This window comes from Natrix helvetica (genome assembly GCF_964273705.1).
Source record: "Natrix helvetica genome assembly, chromosome: 8".
Classification (NCBI taxonomy): domain Eukaryota; kingdom Metazoa; phylum Chordata; class Lepidosauria; order Squamata; family Natricidae; genus Natrix; species Natrix helvetica.
In genome coordinates this window covers 7,618,191-7,641,892 of record NC_138559.1, presented here as the reverse complement: position 1 = coordinate 7,641,892, position 23,702 = coordinate 7,618,191, and the positions used below count along the sequence as shown (strand labels likewise).

Sequence of the window (23,702 nt, the reverse complement as noted above, 5' to 3'; positions counted from 1 at the left end):
CCTAAAACTTCTGGCAGCAATAATGTGTCCTCAGGCTGAACTCTGACATGGAGCTGGGGGGGTTCAGCACCAAAGCTTTGGTTTGATTCTTTGCTGTGGGACTCCAACCCAAATGGATCTAGATATTATTAGACAGTGTAATTCTCAGCAATATCCCCCTCCCCCCAAAAAAACTCATACAGAAATTTAAATACTGGCAACAACCACAATTCCCAAGCAGCCATTCAAGAATTTTTGTTTTGTACCATGAAAGTTAAAGTTCACACACTGCCCTAAAGAGTAATAATGTTGGCTTTAATGAATTCATCCACTGTGACTTATAAATCACGGCTTTTGGCTTGGCATTTTTGTGTAAACCTGGACAATTGTATTTTATTCAATATTGATGGTTTAATATCTGAGTGAATCAAGTCATCAGGCTGTCATTTCTCCCCCCCCAAAAAAAGTTTGCATATATCACATATTATTAAACTGTAACAAAAGTTTTAGCAATGAAAAACATATTAGTATTAACTATGTCAACCTGTCTGAATTTTCAGGGACTTCTATGGATGGGTAAATAAATAAAAATTCATAAAAGAGCCGGAGAAGGGAAGGAATGGGATCTTTCCTTCAATCTGAAGTAGCTTTTCAGTTCTACAAAAAATCCTTAAAAACATTCCTAGATGTAAAGGTAAAGGTTCCCCTCACATATATGTGCTAGTCATTCCTGACTCTAGGGGGTGATGCTCATCTCCGTTTCTAATCTGAAGAGCCAGCACTGTCTGAAGACGGTCATGTGGCTGGCATGACTAAATGCTGAAGGTGCACGGAACGCTGTTACCTTGCCACCAGAGGTGGTTCCTATTTTTCTACTTGCATTTTTACGTGTTTTCAAACTGCTAGATTGGCAGAAGCTGGTAATGGGAGCTCACTCTGTTACTCGGCACTAGGGATTCAAACCACCAAACTGCCAACCTTTCTGATCGACAAGCTCAGCGTCTTAGCTACTGAGCCACTGCATCCCTTTCGCCCATTCCTAGATGTAACATATGGCAAATCCCTTGCAGATGAGCTTAATTTAACAAAGTCCATAATTTCCGTATTTTGTATGGCCCATACTGTCTTTCTGGTCTTAGTATGTGCATCGGCAAATGTACTTCTTTTTTCCCCTTAGTATCTAAATTGATTTTTTTTTAATGAAGTGGTTCATATAGATTCAAAAACAGAATGATTGATGGACTCCAGGATACCACCAAATTGTTTCTTTATTGATGTAAGTGTCTTTTGGCCTTTTTTGCCATTTGTTTGTTTGTTTGTTTATTATTTATTTATCATTCATTCATTCATTCATTCATTCATTCATTCATTCATTCATTCATTCATTTTCTATGTTGCCCATCTCACCCTGAAGACTGTTTTTGATCAAGCAAAATTTAACTGAGAGCATATATTCTAACTCTTGATTCAGGGATTGACTGAATGTGTGAGGGATAAAACTAAACTGGAAATGATCTACTGTAATTTTTTTCAGCACTATGGAAATGGCGCAGGGGTGGACTTCAAAAATTTTAGCAAGGGCTCCTCTGCCCGGTTGCTGGGTGGGTGTGGCCATGGTGGGCGTGGCCTGATCAGCCTCCTGCACCCAATGGTGGGGGGTTGCCCACCCCGGGCTCCGGAGGCCCTTTCTGAACTTCTGGTTTGGCCCATGTTTTGCCCTCCACACGAGACCTGCACTTACCTGTCACCCAAAACGGTCCACTTGGGAACTCCTGGGAGGGGAGGGGTGGATGGGGCCAGCCAGGAGTGGGATTTGGGGGTTCTCCGAACTGCACAGAATCTTAGCTAGAGTTTCTCCTGAACCCCCGCGAAACCCCAGCAGCCGACCCATGGAAATGGGTTAAGCAGGGAGCCAGAACTAAATTCTGAGCAGTTCAATCACAAAAATGTCCCAATTGAGGAACATTTTTTTTCTCATGCTTTTGAGGCTAACACACACACACACACACACACACACACACACACAAACACGAAAAGTTGGACATCTCAGAGATGTTACGTCAAGAGAAAGTCCTAGCAAAAACATTATGGACAAAAAAGGTTGATTGCTGAAATCTGAAGTAATTCTGAGGTTGAAATCAACAAATTAATTCAAAACTGTGCTTCAAGAAAAGAGATCTGGGACAAGCTAAGATAGATGTACATACTCATTCAGAAATGAGCAATAGCACATCAATGTACATAAAATTGAAATTAATAGAGTATGGAAATTTAATGGAATATGTGTCAGAGTGTTTCTCTATTCAGAGGACCTAAAATAAAATAGGCTGAACTCTTCTGATGATTTAATCACGAAATTATTAAGGTTGTTATCAAAAAAAATATAAATATATAGTAGAGTTAATCAAACTTCACGATGAAATTTTATAATGTAATTGCCAACCAGAAGTCCATAATAATTTTCTATCATAGCAAAGTTATATATAAAAACAAATGCAGATTTTGTGTCGTTTTGTTTAATTGCAGAATGCATATCTCTGACAGAATGAATTCATGATTGAACAGGTTAATGCTGGGACAGATAAAATGCAGACAGATCCAATAGCATTCTCAATTTTAATAATTTGTGGATTTTGAAGTCCATTGAATGCTGCAAGGCCCTTTGCTCTAAAATCAGTGATCCTCAACCTTTCTGGCTCTGCGAAACCTTTCTGGTTTCGTGCATGTGCATACCACTTGTGCAAATGGTGCTTCCCATGCTTGTCCCCTACCTGCATGGCCTGGTTGCCGATGAACCACAGCTTGGTAGCAGTCTGGGGACAGGGGGTTGGGCCAATATCCTTCCCCAGGAGTGAGGAGGGAATGAGATTTTGCAGTATCCTTCCCCTGGAGTGGAGAGGAAATGGGGATTTTGCAGTATCCTTCCCCTGGAGTGGGGAAGGAATGGGGATTTTGCAGTATCCTTCCCCTGGAGTGGGGAGGGAATGGGGATTTTGCAGTATCCTTCCCCCAGGAGTGGGGAGGGAATGGGGATTTTGCAGTATCCTTCCCCTGGAATGGTGAGGGAATGGGGATTTTGCAGTATCCTTCCCCTGGAGTGGGGAGGGAATGGGGATTTTACAGCATCCTTCCCCTGGAGTGGGGAGGGAATGGGGATTTTGCAGTATCCTTCCCTTGGAGTGGGGAGGGAATGGGGATTTTGCAGTATCCTTCCCCTGGAGTGGGGAGGGAATGGAGATTTTGCAGTATCCTTCCCCTGGAGTGGGGAGGGAATGGGGATTTTACAGTATCCTTCCCCTGCCAAGCCTAGCAAGTCATGCCCATCAAGCCACATCACACCCACCAAGCTATGCCCACAGAACCGGTAGTAAAAAAAAAAAAGGAATCCCACCACTGCACTCAACCTATTTCAATTGCTCCTTTTATTGCATATGGCGTTCAGACTGCTTTGATCTATTTCACCAGAAATTGTATGGTGATATGTAGCTGCATTCATTCTATTCAATCTCAGGTATTTTTTTTATTACATAATCAGCAGTGAGGCTGGTATTTAACTGTTCCGCCTTATAATATTAAATATTGAAGACATTTTTAAACTGTGGTTTTAGGCCTTTCTAATCTCTCGTTTGCTGATTGTACTGATGTTCATAAATGGTCTTCTAGTTTATGATGTCTTTGTTTTGTTTTTTTGAAGATGTTTCCTTTCGGGAGAGGGGGCGGTATATCAGCTGCCTGCAAGGAATATAAATCCTTCTGTTCCCCACTATCCTGTCAGAGCTGAAGAAACTTCTTGGATGAGAAGTGAAATGTCTTCAAAAGAAAAAACAAGGAACTCTAGTTTCCTCCTGAAAAAGCACCTTTGGGACTACCAAGAAAACCAACTATTAGGCTGTTATTAATGAGGCAAATAAGATTTGCAAAGTGTTGGTTTTAGCTATTAATGGCATGAGCTATTTACAGGTATCAAAAGGTTCTTTACCTAAATCTGTCCAATTATTCAAATCTGCAGAAATGTTCTTTTTAGGATCCTGCTACTGGTAGAGACCTAGGAAAAGTGGCTTTATTATCCTGCTCTGTGAGATGTGAAACGCATTCCTGTCAAAGTTATGAAGGGCCTCACTATTCCTTTTTTTAAAAAAGAAGTTTTAAGCTATCTTCTTAAAGTGGCGTTTTAAATTGATCTCAGTCTCTTTATTACTGGTTTTAAAGTTTTACATTATTTTTATTGGTACTGTTGTATTTTTATTAGTTGTATATGGCTCTGTATTGTATTTCTGACCTGTTGTTTACCGCTTTGTGGGCTTCTGCAGTGGAGGAGGAGGAGGAGGAGAAAAAGGAGGATTGATCTGTAATATAAAAGTAACATCTGTTCTAGATAAAACCCTACTGCTTTAGCTTTTGGAGGGTCGTGAGAACTGATTCTTCATCCAACCACTGAACTAATTCAGTTGGAAGGCTCAGCTGAGAGGCTGTTTGGCCTGGTACCTGGGGAGACGGGTACTTCCAATTGCAATCTGTGCTTTGGTGGATTGTTGTCAGCCACCTACCGTAGAATCATTATATGAGATAGGTGAACATTTAAGTCAAATAAATAGATAAATAGATAGATAGATAGATAGATAGATAGATAGATAGATAGATAGATAGATAGATGATACATACATACATACATACATACATACATACATACATACATACAGTAAAGGTTTCCCTTGCACATACGTGCTAGTTGTTCCCGACTCTAGGGAGTGGTGCTCATCTCCGTTTCAAAGCTGAAGAGCCAGCGCTGTCCAAAGACGTCTCTGTGGTCATGTGGCCAGCATGACTAGATGCCAAAGTTACACAGAATGCTGTTACCAAAGGTGGTCCCTATTTTTCTACTTGCATTTTTACATGCTTTCGAATTGCTAGGTTGCAGAAGCTGGGACAAGTAACAGGAGCTCACTCCGTTACGCGGCGCTAGGGATTCGAACCGCTGAATTGCCGAACTTCTGATCAACAAGCTCAGCATTTTAGCCATTGAGCCACTGCGTCCCTAAACACATGCATACATACATACGTTTTCTATAGCATTCACATGGCACATAAAGCACAAGAAAGGTTCAAAATTTGATGAGTGTTATAATCCCATCTATGTACATCAATATGCTTTCCTCCATTACCACCAAATAAATATATAAGTAGTCTAACAAGTATGTATGAATAAAGATGTCACTAAATGGTGATAGGTTGAGAACATGAAATAACTAGACCAATTAATCAGTGGAACAGAAGTTGACTCCAGAAGTTGTGAAAGCCCCAACACTGGAAGTCTTTAAGAAGATGTTGGATAACCATTTGTCTGAAATGGTGTAGGCTGTAGGGTTTCCTGCCTAGGCAGGGGGTTGGACTAGAAGACCTCCAAGGTCCCTTCCAACTCTGCTATTGTATTATTGTATAACTACAGTAGTTTTGCTTTTATTTCTTAACATGGGTTTCAGAATGAGAAATGAGACAACAGAAAACAAAGCCGCAATTTCATTGACAATCAGATTCAGAATTAATCAACCAGCAAACAAAAGGTAATTTAAGAAAACAAACAGAAATGCCCATTCCTCATTTAGACTAGAAAAGTCAATCTGAATGCTCAACACTCTGCTTCAGTTTATGACCAGTAGTATTTCTCCTTCTCCTTCACACCAGTTCTCCCCAAAGAACACTGCATGGGCTTAACCAAACTTTGCTGCCACCACGCCACAACTCCGTTTCAAACATTCAGCTGCTAAAATTAATAAAGCTTTTGATTTCTTTAGTTAAGCACCTGTTTCTATGGTGACACTTTGCAACCCAGAACCTTTCCCATCAGCCCATAAGAAAAAAAAATGCACCAACAAAGTCAATTGAAGCCAACTGCCGACTCCTCAAGAGAAGAGAGGCCTCATCCTTCCCCAGAAGAGCACAGCTCTCCATCCTTCCTTCGGCACTTTTACTCAAGACAGAGGATTGTACACAGAGATGATTAAGAGTTCATTGCTGATGAAAACAGCCATGCTCTTCATGTCACAGAAGCAGCTTGCTAGCTTAACATACTAGTGGGATATGCTTTTCACACCGCGACTGTACTGCACAGAAGGAACAGCTGTCTCTATACCCTGTTTGTCACTGAACAGATTGTTTTCTTCACCGTCCCTGCTGCTTCACCTCAGGCATCAAAGCATCCTTAATGAGAACACCTGGAGCCTGGAGAGATAGGGCTGCTTGGGTTTGCTTAGGATGGGCATGTTGGGGACTTCCTTTCCCAGGGAATGTGTCAAAGAAAACTGTATCTCTTAAGTGCTCTTCCAAGAGAACTGACGCAAGTAAGACAGAATACAGCTCGCCTGCCTAGAAACCACACTGCATATTGGACATTAATACAATTGAGCGAGTCCAGAGGTACTTCATGAGAAGAGTCCTCCATGCCTCTGCTCACAATGGAATCTGTTGGATCTGGGCAGCGAGAGGACAGACTGCGGACACGAAGTGACTTATCAGCTCTTTATTAATAGTAGTAGTGATCCAGCTTGCTCTGTGGTCGGAGGGTTCCCCTTTTATAGGGATCGGGTACGCCCCTCGACCAATCAGAGCGATACCTGTTTCCCGCTGTAGCAGCGGACCAGAGGGGAGACTTGCCACGATATATGCTAATATCTAACACCCCTCCCCTCCTAGACGGAACGTTGCGGTAGGTAACATAGTCTTTTAGGTATGTTGGGGGTTGCCTTACTCGGGAGGAACGTCGTGGTTCTGGTTGGTCAGAAATGGTTTCCGGATCGGATGCTTTTCCCGTTCCACGTTCGGGAGGTTTCGTACCCTCGTTTCTAGGGCGTTCCGGAGTCTGCTCGGTTGCGTTGCCTGGGGTTTGCTCTGCTTCGTGCGTGCTTTCTTGTTCCGAGCTTGGTTCGCAGGTGTCGTAGTTTTCTATGATGGGGCTCTCGCGTGGCTGACTTTCTGTAGGCAGGAAAATCTCGTCTTCGTTTCGAAGGTCTGAGTGCGCTAGGCGACCCCGAAGTTGATCGATGTGCCTTTTCCAGTTCCGCCCATCTTCCAGTTCCAGCAGATACGATCGTGGACCCGTGATGCCAATGACCTTTGCCGGCATCCACAATGTTCCCCCTGCATAGTTGTGGGCGTATACTGAATCCCCTATGCTAAAAGACCGAATTTTGCTTGTGGAGTCTGGGGGAGCTGTGGCAGAGTAATTTGGGTGAAGATGGTCCAGGTGAGACCGTAGACGGCGGCCCATGAGTAGTTCAGCGGGGCTTCTACCCGTCGTTGCACTTGGGGTAATATGCTGAATTAAAAGGTAATGATCAATGCGTGTTTGCCAATCACCTGGACCCATCCTAGCGAGGGCCTCTTTTGCGAATCGTACCATTCTCTCCGCCTGTCCATTTGATGCCGGATGGAATGGCGCGACGAGGGCGTGCCGAATTCCCTGACCTGCTAGATATGTCTCAAATTGCATGGCCGTGAACTGGGGCCCGTTATCGGAGACCAGGAGGTCAGGCAGGCCATGGGTGGCGAAAAGTCGCCGTAGAACCTTAATGACTGCCTCTGCCGTGGTTGAAGTCATTAGGACTACTTCTAGCCATTTTGAGTATGCATCCACAACTATAAGGAAAGTCTGACCTTGGAATGGTCCTGCGAAGTCGATGTGTATTCGCGACCAGGGTGCTTTAGGTTTCTCCCATTCTGTGGCGGGCGCTTCCAGGGGTGCTGGTCTCGATTCCTGGCATGGGTCGCAAGTGGCCACCCACTCCTCTATTTCTTTGTCCATGTTTGGCCACCAAACGTAACTTCTTGCTAACGCCTTCATCCTAACAATCCCCGGATGACCCACATGTAAAGCATCTAATACATTCCTACGTAACGCATACGGAATAACAACTCGATCCCCCCACAATAAACAACCTTGCAACACTGAGAGTTCGTCCCGTTTTGACCAAAACACTTTGAATTCCGGGCCCACGTTTCCCTTCGGCCACCCCCTCCAAACCCAAGTTTGAACTTGCTTTATTAAATTGTCTTTAGAGGAGAACCTTGCAACGTCGTATGAAGAAACCGGTCCAGAGTCCAAACAGTCAATGAGCAATACCGGTACTTCTGGAGTGGGGTCTGGCAGAATGTCAGGTAATGGGCAACAGCTGAGTGCGTCTGCGTGTCCGAGAGTGGAGCCCGGTCGATGAATCAATTTGTATGAGTACGCAGCCAGGAAAACAGTCCACCTGGTCATGCGTGGGGAAAGGGAGACCGGAGTGGGGCGGTTTCCCGCCAAAAGTCCCAACAACGGTTTGTGATCTGTAATTAGTTCAAAATCGCGGCCGTAGAGGTATTCGTGGAAATGTTTTACTCCAGCTACAGCAGCCAGCGCTTCCCTGTCCATTTGGCTGTAATTCCTTTCGGCCGATGAAAGAGTCCTGGAGTAGAAAGCGATGGGCGCTTCTTTTCCGTCGGGCATCCTGTGGCTGAGGACTGCTCCAACTCCGAAGGGTGATGCGTCGCAGGTCAATACCAGCGGTAGGGTCTGGCTGTATTGGACAAGCAGTGAGTCAGTGGTGAGCAGGCGCTTTACCCCGGCGAAAGCTGCAGCTTCGGATCGTCCCCATTTCCATGGTGCGTTCCTCTGGAGTAGACAGTGTAGTGGCTCAGCAACGGTCGCCTTCTGCCTCAGAAAAATGCTGTAGAAGTTAAGTAGTCCGAGGAAGGCCTGCAACTCGGTCTGATTTTGTGGTGTGGGGGCGTCCTGGATCGCCTTAATTTTCTTTGAAGTGGGGTGTATTCCCTGACCATCGATTCTATAACCCAGGAATTCTACGCTAGGCACGTTGATTTGGCATTTTTCCTTTTTTAGGCGGAGACCCTTTTCTCTGATTCTGGCCAAAACAGTTCTGACTCTTTTATTTAATTGCTCCTCATTTGCAGCGGACACCAAGATGTCATCAAAATAGGGGACGACTCCCGGTATCCCTTGCAAAAGTCGTTCCATGACGCTCTGGAACAATCCTGGGGCAATGCTCACGCCGAATTGTAGCCGGTTGCATTTGAATGCTCCTCTATGCGTCACTATAGTTTGGGCCTCCGCTGTGGCGCTATACACTGGCAGTTGCTGGTAAGCTTGTGCCATGTCTAATTTAGCAAATACCTTTCCTGGCCCCAACGAGTGCAATAAGTGCTGTACTACAGGCACAGGATATGCGCTCTGTTGTAGCGCGACATTAATTGTGCATTTATAGTCCGCGCAGATGCGGACTGATCCGTCTGGTTTGACTGGGATCACGATGGGTGTTTCCCAGCGCGCGTGATCCACCGGCTCAAGGATTCCTTGCTCCACTAACTTATCTATTTCCTTAGCTATTTTTGGGCGGAGTGCAAAAGGCACTCGTCTCGGTTTAAGTCGGATTGGCGCCACTTTGGGGTCTAAATTGAATGATATTGGTTTACCCACATACTTACCAAGACCGGGGCTGAACACATCCTCGAACTCCTTAAAAATCTGTTCAGCGCTGCTGTTTCTCACGGCGTTGATTCCGATGACTTCTAACCCCAGGGCTTCAAACCAATCAAGCCCCAGAAGGTTCTGTAATGGCGCGCTGGTGATGGTCACGGGCAGCTGGGCTTCGATGTCCTTGAAACGGATTTGGAATGTGCCTTGGCCCACGATGGGGACTTGGTTCCCCTGGTAGTCTCGTAGCAGGACGTCTGGAGCGCGTAGTTGGCTCTTTCTGAGGCTAGGGATAGCCTGTTTCATGGATGCCCATGAAATAATCGTCAGGGTCGATCCTGTGTCAACTTCTAGCTCGCAAGGTGAGCCCTCCAAGAGGACTGTGACTCTCAGCCTTTTTGGCCGCTTAGGGCGGACCTGATGTATTGTGGTGAGATACGTTCGCAACTCCTCTCTCTGGGTCAACTCTATCTCATCGTCTACATCCTGAAAATACTCTCGTTGAGCGTCTTGATAGAACGCTCTTTCAGCTCTTTGTGTGTATTCTCTCTGGGGATACGCTCGCTCAGCTCCTTGTGAGTAATCTCTCTGGGGACACGCTCGCTCAGCTCTTTGGGAATTTTCTCTCTGGGCATACACTTGTGGATTTCTCTCTGGGCGCCCTTTCTGATTTCGCCAAGCCCCTGGGTTGGGCTTCTGTTGGCGGTACATGGGTGGCTGCCATGAGGCAGGGACTCCGCTCCAGCACACTCGTGCGATGTGCCCAAGTTTGTTGCAGTGCGAACAAACAACGTTCCTGAACCTACAAGTAGACCTGGGGTGATTCCCTCCGCAACTTGCGCAGGGCGGCAAGCGGGATCCGGGTCTCCCCCCAGGCCTCAAGTGACTGCTCTGCATCATGTGACTGTCCTCGAACTCGGGATTCTCGTAGTCGGGGCTTGTGTCCTCGTAGTGTACTCTGGTTTGTCTTGGTGCTGGCTGGTTTACGTTGGCCCCTCGTTGTATGGTCACCGATGATTTCTCCGCTGACTCTGACGCTCTTGCTTCGTTTAGCGCTATCTGTAGGGTTAAATTCAGGTTTGCCAACAGCTTCTTTTGTAGTGAAATGTCTCTTAACCCACAGATGAGCTGCGCTAAGATGTGCTCGTCCAGATCCCTGAACTCGCAGTGAGTTGCTGCTTTTCGTAGGGCTGCAACATATTGATTTATGGATTCTCCCGCCTTCTGGTTCCTCGTGTTGAATTCCTTGCGGCAGACATGGCGGGAAGGTTTTGGCGCGTAATGAGTTTGCAGGGCCTGTTGCAACGCCGTCCACGATACTGCCTGTATTGGAGTAGGCGCGGCGAGGTCTCTGGCCGTATTGAAGACTTCCTTTCCGCAGTAGCCGAGGAAGATGTTTTTCTTCCTCGCGTCGGTGATCCCCGTGTATTCGTTCGCTTCGAGGAAACACTCGAAACGAATCATGAAGGCTTCCCATTCGTCGTTTGCTGGGTCGAAAGGAGCGGGGGGAGCATGCATCGCCATCTTCTCTGTTTGAATTTGCCGCGCTGCGATGATCTGAGATGGCTGCCGGAATTTCTGCCGAATTCCTGGGCTGGATCAAATCCGGAGATTCTGGAGGTAGCATTCTTCGTCCTATCTGCCTCTCGATCCCACCCTCGTCGCCAATGTTGGATCTGGGCAGCGAGAGGACAGACTGCAGACACGAAGTGACTTATCAGCTCTTTATTAATAGTAGTAGTGATCCAGCTTGCTCTGTGGTCGGAGGGTTCCCCTTTTATAGGGATCGGGTACGCCCCTCGACCAATCAGAGCGATACCTGTTTCCCGCTGTAGCAGCGGACCAGAGGGGAGACTTGCCACGATATATGCTAATATCTAACAGAATCCCTTATTCCATTAGGCTTGACATTTTGGGCTTGGAAAACCTAGAACTCTGGAGCCCAGGGGAGGCCGTTATTCCCCGAGCCTCCGGAGCCTGGGGAGGGTGAAAAGCCCCCCCCCGAGGTGTAGGTGGTCTAGTAGGCCACACCCACCATGGCCACGCCCATCCAGCAACTGGGCAGATAACTGATTGCTAACATTTTTCAATCCCATCCCTGGTCCTGTCCCTACTCCATTCAGAATCAATCTTTTTAATACTGTAGAATTTCAAACACTTCATAACAAAGGTGCTTAAGCCCCCGGATCAGTTTGGTTTCCTCTTCTGCACTTTCTCTATTATGTTCTTTTTCAAGTGTGGCCACCACAATGGAATTCCAAACACAGACATGGCCTAGATGTGTATATAAGACTATTAGAATGCTTATAGTGGTGTTTTTAAACCCTTTCTAATGATCACTAATACGGAATTTCTTTCTTTCACAGCTACCACACACACTGAGTCACCAGCCATCCACTACGATCCCAGCATCTTTTTCTGATTAGTTACAGACAGTTCAGCCTTTTTATTCTAAATAATTATTGTTGAAGAAATACATCTTAGAACAGGAAGACTTTGAATAACATTCATTTTGCTTCTCTCGATTGTTGCTCATGATTAAAAAAGCAGCAAACAGAATGTGACAGTGTAATTTATCCCTTCCCTATTTTAAAGTATTTAAAAGAATGTTTATTGGATGGCTTTGTAAACTAGTTCAGCCTCCACCTAGTTACTTGATACTCCTCAGTGTATCCAGGATAATATGATAAATTTATTTCTAATTCCCTGCATTATCCTTTAAATATTTTAATGATTCATTGAATGAAGGAAAAAAAATCCTACTTCAAATGAACAATTATGCTGCATTGGAATAAAGGCTGATTATATTTAAACACTTCTTGTATGGATAACAGGACATATTGACCTCTTAGCTTTAGGAGCTAATTTGGTTCTTATCTCTTAAGTAATTTTAAACTGCAAATTAGCATGAAAATTTAAAGGGCCTTAAAAACAGTCACCAACAGATATTATTTCACTTTACAGCAGCATTTTTTTTAATGTTTGCCATATTTTGAATTGAAGATAAACCATGTACCTTCTGAAATGTAAAATAACACTATAATCATCAATGGTAAGTAGTAAATGATGAATTTTCTAGCCATTTGTTTTTCAGATTAGGGTACTGAATTTTTCATCATAATGGGCCAAAGTTCTGCCAAAAGCTTAGAATAAGACTGAATTCACCACGAAGGGTGTTAGAAAATAATATCTAATTTGTAACATAGTCTTACAAAACAATATGGAGTAAGGTAAAGGTTTCCCTCACACATATGTGCTAGTCGTTCCCGACTCTAGGGGGTGGTGCTCATCTCCATTTCAAAGCCAAAGAGCCAGCACTGTCCAAAGACGTCTCCGTGGTCATGTGGCCCGCATGACTCAATGCCGAAAGTGCACAGAACGCTGTTACCTTCCCACCAAAGGTGGTCCCTATTTTTCTACTTGATTTTTTACATGCTTTCGAACTGCTAGGTTGGCAAAAGCTGCTACAAGTAACGGGAGCTCACTCCGTTACACGGTGCTAGGGATTTGAACTGCCGACGTGCCGATCTTTCTGATCGACAAGCTCAGTGTCTTAACCACTGAGCAACCGCATCCCAGTATCGTTCACAAAATGTCCATTATATGAAGTATTGTCCACAAAATGACACTGTACACTTGTATCCTCCCTTGGTTTCCTCCTCCCATTTGCAAATGGAACAAGAAGTATCTGAAAAGAGCAGAATTCTGGTAGGAAGAGAAACCTTTATTTGAGATCAAAAAGGCCAGATACCTTTTCTGAATAGTTTTATCAAAGCGATTTCTATTGTAATAAATTATTCATTATGCATTTCTTTGTTATGGGAGCACACAAAGCCACCAGGCCAAACGAGAGATTAGATGATATGCTAAAATAGATGAAAAGTGATCATCTCTAGCTAACTTGCCTTACTTCTGTAGTGAAGCAGCTATGCAGTTACAACTTGTCTTCACTTCAGAGTTTAGATACAAGTGCATCTCCTCCAATGGCCCTACATACCTAACTCTCCCAGCCTGGAGCCTCTGATTGCTACCATAGAAGTTAAGAAATTAATAGTGCAGGCTAAAACATACAAAGCAGTGGAATGCAATTATAATTCCATTGCATTTTTTTAAAAAAAACAACGAAAAATTAATATATTGATTTCTGGACTGCAATTTTATCAGTCCTTTTTCCTGCCACCGATTCTTTTCTCGTAATCTCAAAACACTGGTCCTTCTCAATTATTGTTCCTCTTTGTTAAAAGGAGAAGAAGGGAAAAAGCTCTTGCGCAAACCCTGAAAATTATCAACCCCCCCTCATTTCCTAGGTAGAATCAGCAAACTACATTGAAGACATCCAGTTTTAAAACTCTTCAGATGTATCGTATGTGGGAATAACCTGGGGAGATAAGCGAAAGAGTTGCAGAGGTTACCAAAGGAATGGGGTGGGGTCATGTCAAAGGTGGATTCCTACCTATTCGGTCAGTGGTGGGATACGACCAGTACGCCCCAGTACGGGTTTACCAGTGTCTGCTGGGAGTATCAGGTACTGTTCCGGTACGGTGCTCCAGAGGGCCCGCCCGCCCTCCTTACCGGTATTTGAGCCGATCGGGGCTTTCGCGCATGGAGCATATGGCGCCTGCACGATGCTCCGCCCAGCAGCTGGAGCATCGCGGTCAGTAAGTATGCATGTGTGTGCTGCGCACATGCACAGGTGGATGCCGGGCCCTGTTGCAGCATACCGGTTGCAACAGGATCTGGAACCCACCACTGAATTTGGCCAAATAGGTAGTAACTCCGGAAGACATGTGACCATTCCAGTTCTATGCATTTTTTACTACTGAACCGGTAGTAATGGCGGCCGGAACTCACCCCTGGGTCATGTCATCCCCTTCTGCAAACCTCTGGTAAGTAAAGTCAATGGGGAAGCCAGATTCACTTAACAACTGTGTTACTAACTTAATAACTACAGTGATTCACTTAACAACAGTGGAAAGAAGAAAAATCGTAAAATGGGGCAAAACTCATTTAACAACTGTCTTGCTTAGCAACAGAAGTTTTGGGCTAAACTGTGATTGTAAGTTCAATATAAACCTGTATCTTCCTGACTTCCTATTTTTTTAAAAAAAGATTAAAAAATAAAAGATCTATACAATTTGAAGAGAATCTGCTATACACATAATGCAGTGTTTATGCTTTTCATTAATAAACTTCCAGTTCTGAAGAAAATAAGAATTACCAATGTGTTACAAGAATATACAATATCTTGCCATTAGGACGTAAGCGGGTTTTTTTCCCCCCGAAGAAAATTATACCATTTGAGAGTTTTTTAAAAAAAATCTTCCTTAAAGTTATTTTTAATTACAATAATTAGCAACAGTTAATATACCAGAAGGAACTGACTACATAAAAGGAATGCTAGTTCCAGCTTTTTTCCTTGATTAATAAATATTAAAATTAATGAGAGACTTTTAAGACCCTATTGTTAACAAATGTGTAAAGATTCCTGTGAAAGAATTTGTATAGGAGTAAAATGATACACAAGCTGCTACAATTATTCTGAATGCTTTACTCTTTTCAGCCAATTATGAAAATTGCGAAAAGTATTAATGTCTAATTTTAATTTGCTCTGTAGTGCCATTAACAATAAAAAAGTTTAATTAAGGTATATATATGAAAAAGAAAAAAAAGGGAAATTTGGCTGTAATTTTAGAGAATAATAGAGAACAACTAGATAGTTCTTCTTTAAATGCAGGTTGCTTTATTAATTTATATCTTAATTAGACTTTAGTACCAAGATCAAATGGCAGTTGGAAACACCTAAATTTTTAAACCCACAGTATAGCTGAATGGAGGCATAAAGAGAAATAAACTATTCTAAGTAGTTTTATTTAAAACTTGTAATTCATGAAAAGGAAAGACAGAGACAATAAATAAACTAGGTTTAGTGCAACCATCCTGTACTTGCTTTATTTAATTTATTAATTCCCAGGCATTTAAGGAAATGTTTTGAATTACAGGTTTAACTTCTCCAGTCTACCAGAGAACTATGCTAAATCATTTTTGGATTACTAACAATAATTGGAAGTCAAAGGTGATTAAAGTCCATTGGATCAGTGAGGGGATTCAAATTTTTTTACTACTGGTTCTGTGGGCGTGGCTTTGTGGGCATGGCATGGCTTTGTGGGCGTGGCTTGTGGGCGTGGCAGGGGAAGGTTACTGTAAAATCTCCATTTCCTCCCGATGGGACTCGGGAGGCACAGAATAGATGGGGGCGGGGCCAGTCAGAGATGGTATTTACTGGTTCTCCAAACTACTCAAAATTTCCACTACCGGTTCTCTAGAACTGGTCAGAACCTACTGAATACCACCTCTGCATTGGATGGTACGTTACTCCTGACTTTCGTTTTCATTTTACTTCCACACTTGTCTCAAGTCAAATATATTGTACGGGTGTTTGAAGCACTATAAAACTTGCAAATTCTGTTTTGATAGTGCAAGGGGAAGAGGTTATTATTTCCTATTATGGAATTACTGCTTCTTCAGCAGAGATCTTTTGAAGGGAACACAATTCTTAAATATACTGTACATACATTAAACCATTGACAAATTTTAAATCATTAATTCTCATTCTGGGCATCACTGCCTTAACCCCACTCCTCACTGTACATGGATGAAAACATGACTTTATATGCTATATTAATTTACTAAGCATGCTTATAAGATGAAGAAACTATGTGTTCATTATACTAGAAAAATATGATTGCTCTGAAATAATCTATATTATCAAAATGTGGACAGAATTATACTTTATTGTTCCCATGTGCATATATACTTTTATTGAGAAAAACTGCATGCCATCATACACAGAATAGGTTATACAGTACCTGAAAATTTAATGTAATGCCTTTATGGCTTAAATATATGTTGATCAGCCAAGAAGCTAGCAAATATGTTACCCAAAGGATATCCCTTTGTATACCTCAGTAATACATACATACATACATACACACACATACATATAGTACATTTTAATTTGCATGCTTAATAAAGGCAATCTTTATTTTGTTGGATTTATATACCACTCCTTCCACTCTTACGTATAAACCAATTTCCAACAGTTAAGAAAATCACTAACATTTTGGATTGTAGTTGGAAATTGATGATTAACCCTTTTAACTTTGATAAAGCATATTTACAATGACCACTACTCTTAATGCTATATTCTGGGCCAACTGAATTTCCTAAGTCCTTTAAATAAACAAAACTACCTATAATGACAGGTACTTCCCTAATCAGGTCTGATCTCACCAGGAACAGATGCCATTGATAGGTTAGTCTAAATTGGGAAATGCACAATCACCCCTGAGAGTTAAAACCAGGTGTTTATGAGTACTTTCAAACAATGATAAAATGAGATACAATTTTTAAAATAAGTAGAATATTCCAAAAGCAATCTCCCATTTTATGTCAGAGCGTATGAGGCTGCACCCAGTCCATTCCTGCCACAAGCAATTTCAGAATCCTAGCAGCTTCACTGGCTTTAGATAAAAATAAGAGCAACCATGACATTAGATAAAGTGATAACGAAGTCCTCTCCCAGGGTCTTACTCAGAGGTGGTATTCAGCAGTTCTGGCCGATTCTGGAGAACTGGTAGTGCAAATTTTGAGTAGTTCGGAGAACCGGTAAATACCATCTCTAACTGCCCCTGCCCCCACCTATTCTCTGCCTCCTGCGTCCCAGCTAATCAGAAGAAAATGGAGACTTTACAGTGTCCGTCCCCGCCACGCCCACCAAGCCACACCCATCAAACCACGCCCACAGAACCAGTACTAAAAAAATTTGAATCCTACCACCAGTCTTACTGTACACCAGTGGTAGTCAACCTTTTTCTACCTACCGCCCACTAATGGATTTTTCTTGATGGAAAAATTTCCTTACCGCCCACCAGTTTTGTCCTTCGACTTCTCCTCCTCCTCCTTTCCCCACAACCCCACTCCCTTCTAGCAGTGATGATGTTACCTAGTTTGGTAATGAAATGTCTGTAAGAAAACCACCAAGCTCAGAAAGCAGCAAGGATCCCACTATCCCCCACCTCCTCTTTCTCCCTTTCATTCTCCTTTTTGTCTTTTCTGCTCCTCCCCCCCCCCCCTTCTAGCACTTCACCAGCTCAGGCGCGACCGGAGAAGTTTCTCTTCTCAGAAATGTCTTCAGTGGAGCGGTGGCAGCCTGGCAGGCTGAGCCTGCGTCCCTTTCAGGAGCTTCACTGAGGAAACTTCTCCGGTCGCGCCTGAGCTGGTGAAGCACAGGCAAGCGCCGTCCCATGGCCAGGGAAACAGTGAGTGAGGTGAATCACGTGGTTGCTCAGATCCCACGGGCGAGAAGTTTCTCTTCTCAGAAATGTCTTCTCGGGCTGCGCCCGTGTGATCTGAGCAACCACGTGATTCACCTCACTCACTGTTTCCCTGGCGATGGGACGGCGCTTGCCTGCGCTCCACCAGCTCAGGCACGACCGGAGAAGTTTCCTCCCCTTCCTCTTCCCACGTGTTTGCTTGTGCACACGCTTGCGCTCGCCTGCCCACTCGCACAAAAGGAAGTTTTAACCTCCGAAATCCCTAACGCACGGATTCTTGCGCGCGTTAGTTCAAAAGGAGGTTTTAACCTCCGAAATCCCCACCGCCCACCTGGAATCCCAAAACGCCCACTAGTGGGCGGTAGGGACCAGGTTGACGACCCATGCTGTACACGTTGGACAGCATTAGGGCAAGTCTTGAACAGGATTTCCCCAATATTACAATCTGAATTCTAAAGGGAAGGTCTATAAAATATTTTTTTTAAAAAACCCATATTCAGAATGATACCATATTGATGATATCTAGATACTTTTGAAAGACACAGCTGAATCAAATGATCTTATTTTATTCAGAGTGTAGACTATTTATTAAGGTGACCAGAAATATTAGTTCTAAAACTACCCTAAAACAACACCTGAGTTGGGATACCAATATACACTAAAGCACTTTTTCCAGAAATCTAAAAAAAAAAAAATCAATAGAAATTATCCAATATTATAATATCATAATCGTCAGCAATCTTATCTCTGCTATAATCAGCCTATCTGGTCTCAGGCCTTTGTATTGTACAACCTACCCACCCAACCTTTTTTCAATATTTAGAGAGAAGGATAAGCTATTGAGGAATAGTGTCATAGAAATATTATAATACGATGTTCAAGAAGCTACTTGTTTAAGTAAATTACAAATGATATGCTAAAAGTTTCATCCATGCAGGAAAGCAATGCCTAAGCCAGGGGTGTCCAAACTTGGCAACTTTAAGACTTGTGGACTTCAACTTCCAGAATTCCCCAGCCAGCTCTGCTGGCTGGGGAATTCTGGGAGTTGAAGTCCACAAGTCTTAAAGTTGCCAAGTTTGGACACCCCTGGCCTAAGCAATTGTGAAGCCCTGTTCCCTACATAACATTCTCCAAGCATCGCCAACTGCACTACTTTCACTCACCATCCAACTAGTTCAGATGTGAAAGCTGCCAAGTGAAGAACAACAAAAGTATCCTGGTACATTACTTGCAACAATATATGCAGAAGAATGCTGAACAAAACAGGTGGTTGAAGACCATAACCTTCAACAGACCACAATCATCCTAACCTTCTGACTATCAAAGAAATGGTCTGAAAGGGACTTTGGAGGTCTTCTACTCCAACACACCACCCAAAGCAGGAGTCCTTATTCCAACCCACCTCAGACAAATGGCTGTCCAATCTTTCCTTGAAAACCTCCAGCAATGTAGATGGGATAAATCTACTCACTTTGTTCTTTGGGATAAATTTTTATGATACATCCTTAGTTTCTTTCTCCACGTTCAAGTTCTAGGTAGCCAAAGATTTCTCACTGGCTGATATGGAACTTAGAAAACCCATCAGTTTCCAGGGCGTGGGCTAACAGAAAAGCTGACCGGAGGGGAAAATAGACTCATCCTTATTTAACACAATCCATTTCTTTTTGCCCTCATTCCTTTTACCCATAGAAATGGTTGTTAACACTGGTTACACCCGATTTCTCCAACATGGCAGGGCTAACATGATCCTCCTCAAAACTACTTGCATCCAATGACAGTTGTGAGAAATTGAAAGTGATTTTTTAAATAATCAGCTACACCAAGCATCAAGCCAGCAGTATGGAAATCCTCAAGGTCTGTTTCTTCAAGTGCTAAAGCAGAGTATAGGACTCTGCAGAATAGAAACACTCAGCTGCCACTAACAAGCAAGGACTGAAAATGAAAAGTCACAATTCTACGGCACAAAGGTAGAACAGATGGCACTGCGTTTGAACCAGGAGGAATCCTAACTACTCAAAGGCGTCAAATGTTCTTGAGTTACAGTAATAATTTAGTCAAGCTGTGCCTGACAAGAAGAGCCTGACACTTTGAACCAAAAGAATCACTCATGTGAGAGGGATTAAAATGCGAAGTAGAAAACAGCCATTAATCTCACAAAATATGTAATAAACATATCAAGAAAGAAATATCAAATATTCACAGTACTCACGCTGATGTCAGTCACAGCCCAATGTCTCCAGAAGCGATACATTGGATTAGATCTGCTAGGAGCATCTGGGTCAACCATGATGAGAGCATATTTCTTATTCTGTAAAACAATATACGAAAATCAGTCTTGAGAATTTTGCTATTTAGCAAGTTAAAAAGGGAACGTTCTAAACAAAACACCTATTATCCATCTAGTCATCTATGACAACAGACTTTCAGTTCCCTTCTTGTGCAGTGGTAGCAATTTACAAAAAGACAATTCTCACCGAACCAAAGAAATACATATTTCTTGCAGTTGATACATAGAGTATCTAAATTCAAACTATCGCACGGAGAAAAAAAAAATTGTATTTGGAACTAACAGAAGATTTTGGTGATTCTGATTTGATGGTCTGTGCTTTGAATTGTAATGAGAAGTGAACTTGCTTCAACATCAGTGACATTTTGATCCATAACACTGGTCCCAGTAGAAACCAGAATTAATTCTTGATGTCAATCATATTCAGTGTGGGTCCCATGAAACATGCCCTGTTAGTGACATAAAAGTATAGGGTGGAATGCAGAGTAGATGTTCAATTTGAAGGACCATCATGATAATAATGAATCATGAATAATCATGATCATCACAACGGGCAACCAGGAAGGCTTCTTTCAACTTGAAAGTTGTATGAGACCTTCAAGAAACCCAACGTATGGTCAGGATTGCTTCTGAATTGATTTCTGCTCAGGAGGAGGAGGTGATAACTATTCGACAGTGGTGGGTTGCAGGCGGTACGCCCCAGTACGGCATCCGTGTGGATGACAACGGGCCCGTTAGAATGGGATCCAGAAGCCACCACTGCTATTCGAGATCTCCCATGGGAGACTGGAATCATAATCATTTGTGTGCCGGGGATAAATACGTCTGCAGAAGTAGAAATGGCAGAAGTAAGAGAACAGAATCTCCACTTACTAGCCCAGGGGAAAAGAAACTTCTCAGATTGCAAGGCTAGAATAATGAGCAAATAAGGCTCGAGAGTGACAGGAGAAGGATCGTCCTGGCTGATTAATCAAACATCTGGGATGAGACACAGTCTGGCAGACTGAAGGCAAGCTTGCTATTCAGGCTTCCTGTTGTTTGCTATTTACAGTATGTCCTTCTGTGCTTCTTGTATCTGGGGACTCCTGAAATATGTGCCTTAACCTTAGGATCATTCTACAATTTCAGCTATTCATTTGCTTGAGGAACCTGGGTAGGACTCAGAATGACTGGCCATTCTATTTTGTGATCTACTTTTCTTCTGCAAACTCTGTCCTTATGCTCCTTCAGTTTCACTCTTCAGATAGAAATATCCGTATAGTTATAATGCAGGATGGATTCTGCTCTAACTATAATTTTCATATTATTTAGGAACGCGGGGGCTCAGTGGCTAAGATCAGAAAGTTCGGCAGTTCAGCGGTTCGAATACCTACCGCCACATAACAGAGTGAGCTCCCATTACTTGTCCCAGCTTCTGCCAATCTAGCAATTCGAAAGCATGTAAAAATGCAAGTAGAAAAATAGGGACCACCTTTGTTGGGAAAGTAACAGATTAGCACGTATGTGCTGGTGGGAACCAGATTATTTTCAGGGATCATTCTTTGAAAGATATATTAACATAATCCAATCGGTCAGGAAGAGATGCACCTTATCAGCCAGGTCTGATGAAAGATTCTTCTTCCTGTAAAATTTATCTATGTCCATGCAGCATCACTCCTGGATTTAAAGTCCCAAAGGCTAAGCATAATCAGAATACTGACAGTTGGCTCTAGTCTCTTGGAGCAGTTGCACATCTTTGACATCATGGACATGATCCTAGAGCAGTGATGGCGAACCTTTTTTGGCTCGTGTGCCAAAAGCGGGGTGAGCACAGGGGGGTCGTGCACAGGCGTGCCACACCCATAATGCAATGCCTGACCCCAGTGCCCATGCGTGCATGACCAGCACTCCCCCCCCCCATTTTTTGCATGCTTTTTTCACCCTCCCCAGGCTCCAGAGGCTTTATAGGAGCCTGGGGAGGGCAAAAACAGCCTCCGCCGCCCCTGGAGGCCCTCCGGAGACTTCAGGAGCTTCCCTGAAGCCTCCGGGGTGCAAACAACCGGCCCCACGGGCAAACCAGAAGTTCAGGAATGGACTTCCGGTTTGTCCATAGGACCGTTTTTAATCCTCCAGAGCCTTCAGGGACCTTCAGGAGGCTTCCCTGAAGGCTCCGGAGGACGAAAAACGACCCTATGGGCAAACCGTAGGGCCGTTTTTCATCCTCCGGAGGCTTCAGGGAAGCCTCCGGAAGGCCCCTGAAGCCTCCGAAGGGCCTCCAGGGGGGCAGGGGAGGTGGTTTTTGCTCTCCCCAGGCTCCTATAAAGCCTCTGGAGCCTGGGGAGGGTGTAAAATGGCCTCAAAAAAAGGCTGAAGTTAGCTGACCAGCGCGTGCATGCCTCGCGTGCTCTGACAAATGGCTCCGTGTGCCACCTGTGGCATGCGTGCCATAGGTTCGCCATCCCGGTCCTATAGCATCCCTTAAAGATCTGTTTTTCTTCAAATTATATTCACCATTTACATGAAGTTGCCAAGGGGGGTCATTAAAAAAAAAGTAAAGTAAACAGTCATCAGTCTCTACATGATACACAGTTATATACAGTATTTCACTCCCAGCCTCAGTTAATCTAGCTGCGGATGTCCTAGACCAGGGCTGTCAAACTTGATTTCATTGAGGGCTGCAACAAGGTTGTGTTTGGGGGCTGGGGTGCGTGTGGCCAGGGTGGGCGTGATGGCCCGAGCACTCTGCCAGTGGAAACATGCTCCCAAGCTCCATTTCGACTGCGATGGCCTCCTGCCACCCTCTGCCAATGAAAACAGAGCTCTGAAGGGCCACACGCAGCCCTCCCGAGCTCCATTTTCGCTGACAGAGGCACTGCGGGCCGGTCCTTTGCTGTTTCTAGACACCCTAGGCCAGATCTGGCCCCCAGGCCTTGAGTTTGACACCCTAGACCTATGATGGTGAACCTATGGCACATGTGCCACAGGTGGCACGTGAAGCCCTCTCTGCGGGCACACAAACTGTCACCCAGGTCAGCTCCTCTGCACATGTGCATGAGCCTCCCACTGGCTAGCTGATTTTCAGATCTCTGCCGTGCATGCGTGAGAAGCACACACGTGCACGGGGTATCACGAGGGTCACGTGCGCATGCATGAGGTGTGGGGTAGTGCCTCCCCCGCACCCTGTTTTTTGGTTTCAGGAGGCTTCAGGGAGTCCTGCTAGGCCCAAAACATGGTGTGGGGTGATCGGGCGCATGCACGGGGGAAAGCAAGGGGAGCACTGGAGGGGTGGGTCATACGCACAGGCACAGGGGTTGGGGAACACTGCATTATGGGTGTGGCCATGCACATGTGCTGTTGCGCAGAGGAGAGAAATGTTAGCCATTACTGCCCTAGACCAATATCTGAAAGCAGTGATGCTATCAGTGAGGGGTTTAATACTTGACATGCAGGTGTCTATTCTGGCACTATTCCTCAAGCTTTAGCTGTACTAACCAAAAATATTTTACCTCTCCTGAGGGATTCACACCCTTGAGGCCATTCAGTTAAAATACTCTACCATTTTTGTCAAGTACAGTTAGCCCAAAGTACAGCATCTAAGATTTTGATTGCCTCTTAAAGATAAATCAAGGAATATAATACCACTCATGTTCTAGCTGCACCT

The 23,702-nt window shown here is 43.9% G+C and overlaps 1 protein-coding gene across 3 annotated transcripts in view; it reads right to left on the bottom strand.

The window, feature by feature from the left end:
• PEBP4 (phosphatidylethanolamine binding protein 4) overlaps positions 1-23,702 on the bottom strand; it is a 300,039-nt gene that overhangs the window by 170,753 nt on the left and 105,584 nt on the right. For all 3 annotated transcript variants that reach the window (XM_081960837.1, XM_081960836.1, XM_081960835.1), the window contains exon 4: positions 19,985-20,083. In XM_081960837.1, the coding sequence (XP_081816963.1) occupies positions 19,985-20,083 (99 nt within the window). The remainder of the gene's footprint in view (positions 1-19,984; positions 20,084-23,702) is intronic.